The 7,521-nt window shown below is 40.9% G+C and overlaps 2 protein-coding genes across 2 annotated transcripts in view; one reads left to right on the forward strand and one right to left on the reverse strand.

The window, feature by feature from the left end:
* Positions 1–3,392, reverse strand: part of l2hgdh (L-2-hydroxyglutarate dehydrogenase) — a 10,649-nt gene extending 7,257 nt beyond the window's left edge. The window contains exon 1 of the mRNA XM_083540040.1: positions 3,188–3,392. Within this exon, the coding sequence (XP_083396166.1) occupies positions 3,188–3,288 (101 nt within the window). The 5' untranslated portion in view covers positions 3,289–3,392. The remainder of the gene's footprint in view (positions 1–3,187) is intronic.
* Positions 3,393–3,451: 59 nt separating this feature from the next.
* On the forward strand, positions 3,452–6,167 carry med6 (mediator complex subunit 6). Its single transcript, XM_083540118.1, has 8 exons — positions 3,452–3,599; positions 4,010–4,169; positions 4,341–4,432; positions 4,537–4,619; positions 4,776–4,884; positions 5,050–5,165; positions 5,383–5,410; positions 5,609–6,167. Exons 1-8 carry the CDS (start codon positions 3,578–3,580, stop codon positions 5,737–5,739), a joined length of 741 nt encoding a protein of 246 aa, XP_083396244.1. The 5' UTR covers positions 3,452–3,577; the 3' UTR covers positions 5,740–6,167.
* The last annotated feature ends 1,354 nt before the right edge of the window (positions 6,168–7,521 follow it).

The raw sequence follows: 7,521 nt of genomic DNA on the forward strand, positions 1-7,521 counted from the left end.
AACAAACACAATCAATTATATAATTTGATTACCATTAAAGCTTGTGTTAGATGATAAATCAGGAATCGGAACCTAAAGCAGTGTGAATTGTGACACACTCCTTTAAAGGTTTTGGGTTACTGATCAGAAGGTTTGGGGGTTCAAGCCCTGGTATTGCTAAGCTGCCACTCGTGGGGCCCTTGAGCAAGGCCCTTAATCCTATGTGCTCCAGGGGGCACTGTATCATGGCTGACCCTGCACTCTGACCCCAGCTTCCTAATATCACTGTGAAATCACAAAAATGTTACTGTGCTGTGCAGTTATGATAGGTATAATGCACCTTTACCCCCTTTATTGCTGTGAGTTTATTACAGATCAGTTACATCATGGGTTATTCATTTACACACCAATGTTCTCTGCTGCTCACTAAACATCACTCCACACACTTTCATCACTCACAAGATACATAAAAATACAGAAATCTGGATCACCACTAAAATGCTCCTTTAATGTGATGTAGCTGAAGCTGAGGTCTGACACACACACACACACACACACACACACACACACACACACACACACACACACACACACACACACACACACACACACACACACACACAGGTGAGGAGTGTTTAAGCACCTTCTCTACCGCACTGCTGCCAAACATTCAGCTCAGTCAGCGTTTAGAGTTCAGGGTCAGCGTTCTGACTCATCCAGGGTCAGTGTTGGTGAAATCCGTTTTGCTTTCACTGAAACAAAGTCCGAGTCAGGGAACCCGGAAGCACACAAACAAAAACAAACACTAATCCCACTCATTACAGACATCGATTTCTGACTATTATTTTACCCCCCCAATCACCTTCACCACCATCACCCTTGTTTCCTGGAAGAAATAATTAAAACGTCTCTATTTTTACAGTTGTTTTTTTTTTTTTAGGGACAAAAAAAACTAAACAAAACAATCTGAGCCTATGTCTCAGCCAGCAGCTATATTTAGTTACATACTTAAATATAAATATATTTATTATTAAATGTTATTACATAATTAATAAATTATTAATAACAAATATAATATAGCGCTCTCAGTGCAGTGCACAGTCTGATGTGTAAAAATAATCAGCATGCGGTGTCAGTGATTTGCCTCTAGAGGCCGCTCTCGTAATGACAGCGGAGCAGAAGCCAGAAAAACTACCAGTATTTGCAGATAAATAGTTCCAGCAATCAACTATCAGTTCCAAATGAGTGGGCAGGCCATATTCACCCCACAGGCCATAGTTTGGGGCCCTATGATCTACTGTGTCCAGCTCCTTACTACACAGACATTAGCGAATCAAACACAGAATGCACTGCAGCAACAGTCTGAAATAACTGCGCACATACCGCCTACTCAAACCCACAACATCAACAAACAACTGTGCACAGGCAACTGTAGTTTGTGAACTTATGAGATTGAACAATAGGTTCAAGATGAGCGAACATGCAGAAAGTCATGTTGAAGAGTATGATGAAGAACTGGTTAAACAGAAGGTGGCCTCCTCTGTGGGTTAGAACCGGTTTAGGTTCATAAACACCTGTATTGTACCAACAAATAATACTATGCAAGTTATGCTGCCGTGTTGTTGTAGGAGGAGGTGGAAACACCAGCAATATCTTTAACCACTAGCATGTGTGTCTGTGAATATGAGGAATGCACCCAGGTGCATTCAACAGATATTCCTGGAGGGGGCACATGCCCATCAATAAAGTCTTCATTTGCATGAATTTTAGCTCATATTGCCCACCCCTATCAGACAGACAGACAGATAGATATACAGATAGATTGACAGACAGACAGAAACATTGACAGACAGAAACATTGACAGACAGAAACATTGACAGACAGAAACATTGACAGACAGAAACATTGACAGACAGAAACATTGACAGACAGAAACATTGACAGACAGAAATGTAGAACGATATATAGACAGACACACAGACAGTTAGAGAGATAGATTATTGCATATCATTGCAGATATTGCACTCAGTAGTAAAACTTAAGGAAATGAAGCACTCTGAACTGACTGCAGGATTTCTTCCCTTTACTCACTGTACACAAACCCGAGCCCAACACGTGGGTGACAACAGGTACCCTATCACACTGAGCACTGGGGCCCCTCAGGGCTGCATACTCAGTCCCCTGCTGTTTACACTGCTGACCCACAACTGTGTAGCAATGTAGAGCTGCAATCACATCATTAAGTTTGCTGATGACACGACCGTGTTGGGTCTCATCAGCAAGAACGACGAGTCAGCATACAGAGAGAAGTTGCAGAGTATAACATACTGTCGTAGAGCCAAGAGCTGTCGTAGAGTCTCTGAATGTAGACAAAACAAAAGCGATGGTTGTTGACTTCAGGAGAACACAAATTGACCGCTCCCCGCTGAACATCAACGGCTTCAATGTGGAGATCGCGGAGAGCACCAAATACCATGGTGTTCACCCTTATAGAGAACCTCACCTCGTCCCTCAACAACAGCTCCGTAACAAGTAAAGCCCAGCAACGTCTCTACTTTCTGAGAAACCTGAGAAAAGCACAGCTTCATCACACATCCTTACAACCTTCTACAGAGTGACCATCGAAAGCATCATGAGCAGCTGCATCACTGCCTGGTTTGGGAACTGCACCGTCTCGGATCGCAAGACCCTGCAGAGGATAGTGAGGACGGCTGAGAAGATACTCTCTCTTCCTACATGCTGCATCCGTAAAACCACCAGCACTACTCACTGGCTGACCACACACACACCACTCACACACACCACTCACTCACTCACTCACTCACACACACACTTCACTCTGCTGCCTCTGGAAAGTTACTGTGTTTCTGTTTTTTCTTGTCTCGTGTTGTCTCGTCTTTTTCCCCTGCTCATTTTAAATTAAATGTTGCGCACATGTGCACTTTGTGTTATTAGTTTAGAGTTCTGTGTTGTTCTGTTTTACTTCTGCTCCTTTTTGTTACTTTATGCTGTTTGCTGTAGCACCTTCTTCCTAGGGAAACGTTTTTTCGTTTCACTTGTACTGAAGTGTATATGGTTGAAATAACAATAAAGCCAACTTAAACTTGTGTAAATATAGGCTCGTTGAAAACACACACACACACACACACACACACACACACACACACACACCTTGGCGCTGGCTGTAAAGTGCAGTATTGTACTCACTCTCCGTGCTGCTGGCGGACTGTAACGCGTCTCAAAGCAGCTCTTGTGCTCCTGGGAAACCAAGCAGCGCTGAGTAAAGCATTAGTGAGAGCGCGCTGCATAGCGGAGTGTTATAACGCTGGATATCGCACTGATATTACATAATTGTCTTCACACACTCACTCATATCTAGAAGTTCGAGCGCCACTGCGTCACATCCGTTAAACCGCTATCAAAATAAAAGCCGGAGACTTCGTTTGTTTGTTTGTTCGTTTAAAGGACGTGTTCCGAATTGCCTCATGACCACTTTTGGTAAAACCTCAAGCGTTCCGCGCCCGAGCTTAGCAAACTACTTAGGGCTCGAGCACGCCGATTGAAACGCCCCAGTTTTCTGCGACTGTCGAAACCAACATGGCGGCCGTGGATCTCAGAGGTACACTATCGGTAGCTTTTTATTAGGTCTTTCCTCAATTAAAAATACTAATTTCATATAATTTAAAATAATTGATTGAGGGAAATGTGAAACACACAGACAATGCATTTAATAAGATAATAACGGTTTTCTTTTAGGAGTATTAAACAGACTTACTAGCTAAGTGGCTCAATGTGGGCTCGTTCAAAAGTCTGGACTTTTTACTCGTATTGTTTATTCAGGGTGTGATTCCAGATTGATTTTGTTGATTATTTAATTCGTTTGGATTTTTACTTTATTTGCTGCTTATAAATAAAATACCACAACCAATATAAGTAAAAAAAAAACATTGGTTAAATGTACATGTTTGTTAGTGTCAGTTTAAATGAATAATGTTGCTTTTTAGTGATTTCTTTTTGGGTTAATTACAGATAATCTGCTGGGTATTTCGTGGGTGGACAGCAGCTGGGTTCCGATGCTGAACTCGGGGAACGTGCTGGACTATTTCTCAGAAAGAAGTAACCCGTTTTACGACAGAACCTGCAACAATGAGGTGGTGAAGATGCAGAGACTGACTCTGGACCACCTCAAGTGCGTTTCACTTCTCCTCATAGAGCACAGCACCCGTCTGATAATGTTATTGTGTTGAGATTCTGACGGTGACGTGGGAAACATCAGTAAAAAAAAGCAGGAAAGCATAAATTTTACATGTGTGTGTGTGTGTGTGTGTGTGTGTGTGTGTGTGTGTGTGTGTGTGTGTAGGCAAATGGTTGGAGTGGAGTATATTCTACTGCATGCCCAGGAGCCGATTCTCTACATCATCAGGAAGCAGCAGAGACAGTCACCTGCACAATGTCAGATTTACCTTCAACACACACACACACACACACACACACACACACACACAATTGATGATCAGCTGAGCAAACACTCTCGGTCTCTCTCTCTTTCTGTGCAGTGGTTCCTATAGCTGATTATTACATCATCGCCGGGGTGGTGTATCAGGCTCCGGATCTCGGGTCTGTCATCAGCTCCAGAGTGGTGAGTTCCTGGATAGGATCCTCTTGCTTCAGGAACTGTTCCTGATAACTGTTCCTCATCCTGTGCTGGAAAGGAAGTGTATTGAGAGAGTTCTGTAATGATGTAAGGAAATACTGTTTTTACTACTACTAATGGATTCTGTGTGTTTGTGTATAGTTGTCAGCAGTTCATGGGATCCAGTCAGCATTCGATGAGTCAATGTCGTTCTGCCGCTATCATCCATCAAAGGGCTACTGGTGGCATTTTAAAGATCAGGAGGAAAGAGGTGACCACACACACATACACTCACTCTCATTGATACACACACACACACACTCATTCACACACACTCCTATACATTAATTCATATACAAACTTCTCAATTGCATTTATGCCCTCATGGTATGATGCGTGTGTGTGTGTGTGTGTGTGTGTGTGTGTGTGTGTGTAGAGAAAGTAAAGCCAAAGCAGAAAAAGAAAGAAGAGCCGAGTTCACTGTTCCAGAGACAGAGAGTGGATGCACTGCTGCTTGACCTAAGGAGTAAATTCCCTCCCATGTTCTACCAGGTATCTCACTCTCTCTCTCCCACACACACACACACACACACACACACACACGGGTGTCCTGTATACACTTTATAATGGTAATTTTTATTTCTTCATATGAAATTGTGGGTTCATTACTGAATATAAACTAATGCATGCTGTGTGTGTGTGTGTGTGTGTGTGTGTGTGTGTGTGTGTGTGTGTGTGTGTGTGTGTGTGTGTGTGTGTGTGTGTGTAGCCTAAACCAGGAGAGAAACCAGTTCCAGGTAAACTCATTTTTACTCTGTGTGTAGAATAATCACTGTTTATTTTTTATCATCAAATTATTCTCAATTATAAGATTTAAACAGTTTTAGTACATATTATTAATAATGATGATAATAATAACTTGTGGATTTGGAATAGTCCACTATTTTCAAAAAACGTACTAAATATAAATGTTTTGTGTGTGTGTGTGTGTGTAGTGGAGGTGAAAAAGGAGGCAGAGGTTCCAGCAGAAGCAGCAAAACAGGAAGATCGTGAAGTAGCCATTAAACCTCCCGCAGCTTCAGGAACCACTAAACCTCCACCTGAGAAACGAGCACGGCTGCAGTGACACACACGCAATGCACAATGCAATGTTAATGCTGTATTAAAAGCTCATGGTGAGCATTTCATTCTTCACCAAAATCTTCCTTTAGGTCTACTGCATTTTTTCTCTTGAACCCTGACTATAAAACTACCCTACTTTTTTCTCTCTTGTTTTTTATTTTGTAAATTTTTTTTGTGTAAATACTTTTTCTTTTATATTTGCAAAATTTTGTACAAGTTCCATCATCGTAGTGAACAGAAGCTAATTCCTGTCGTTGCACCTGAGTGCTAATAGCTGGATGTGCTCTTTTATAAATAAATCTTTTGAATTGACTGTTAAAATGAACAAAATGATAAATTATGGTTGTAATTTGTTGAATAAATAATGTGCTGTAGGATCCACTGTTGTAAATAAACACTTGCCATGGTCTATTAAATGTGCTTTTCAGAGCATCTTGGGACTTTTATTACTGTAACACATTTTATACTATTACTATAAACAATGACAAGACTAATAAATAACCCTGGACTGGGGCAATTATTACTGTAACACACATTGAATTTTCAGATCTTTGTTATTGTAGCACATGAATTTGGAGACAGTTATTACTATAACACAGACTAGACTGGGGACAGTGATTACTGTAATGTACAGTGGGCTGGGGACAGTTATTACTGTAACACACAGTTGACTGGGGACAGTTATAAGATAAGATAAACCTTTATTCGTCCCACAGTGGGGAAATTTCTTTGTTACAGCAGCATGAAAAAATTAAAAAATAAATGCAAATATATAAAAGACTAGACAATAGACATACTATAGTATACAGTATATACACAACACAATGTATAAATACAAATGAGGAAAAAGTACGTATTGCAGGTAGTATTGCACACAGGTGGTATTGCACGTATTGCAGGTAATATTGCACGTATTGCAAGTGATATTGCACACAGGTAGTATTTTACACAATAAAACAGTAATAAAAGTAACTATTACACCATCGAATAGTAATAACAGTGTGTATTATGGTTACTGGTTCACTGGGAGCAGCTTTAATTGTAAAGTCTAATAGCAGCAGGGAGAAAAGACCTTTTATTACTGTAACACTGTAGTGGGACAGTTATTACTGTAGCACACTGGACTGGAGACGGTTATTACTGTAGCACACTGGACTGGGGATGGTTTTTACTGTAACAGTGGACTGGGGACAGTTATTTCTGTAATAGACTGGACTGGGGATAGTTATTGTATCACACTGGACTGGAGACAGTTATTACTGTAACACCCTTGACTGGGGACAGTTATTACTGTAACGCTGGTCTGGATACAGTTATTACTGTAACTCACACTGTACTGGAGACAGTTCTTACTGTAACACTGGACTGGAGACAGGTTTTACTGTAACACTGTAGTGGAACAGTTATTACTGTAACAGACTACTGGAGACAGTTATTACTGTAACACCCTGGACTGGGGACAGTTATTACTGTAACTCACACTGTACTGGAGACAGTTATTACTGTAACACTGTAGTGGGACATTTATCACTGTAACAGACTACTGGAGACAGTTATTACTGTAGCACACTGGACTGGGAACAGTTATTACTGTAATAAACTGAACTGGGGACGGTTTTTACTGTAACAGTGGACTGGAGACAGTTAATTCTGTAACAGACTGGACTGGGGATAGTTATTGTAACAGACTGGACTGGAAACAGTTACTACTGTAAAACACTGTACTGGGGACAGTTTTTACTGTAACACAGAAGTGTTTATTTCCTCCTATTATTATTATTATTGT

The sequence above is a fragment of the Silurus aristotelis genome (assembly GCF_946808225.1).
Source record: "Silurus aristotelis genome assembly, chromosome: 4".
Taxonomy (NCBI): Eukaryota; Metazoa; Chordata; class Actinopteri; order Siluriformes; family Siluridae; genus Silurus; species Silurus aristotelis.

Excerpts from the sequence above, each read along its gene's own strand:
- med6 (XM_083540118.1), top strand. The coding sequence starts at position 3,578 with ATGGCGGCCGTGGATCTCAGAG. Across the intron at positions 4,433-4,536 it reads GAGACAGTCACCTGCACAAT|TGGTTCCTATAGCTGATTAT; the intron begins GTCAGATTTACC and ends CTTTCTGTGCAG. Across the intron at positions 5,166-5,382 it reads TCCCTCCCATGTTCTACCAG|CCTAAACCAGGAGAGAAACC; the intron begins GTATCTCACTCT and ends GTGTGTGTGTAG.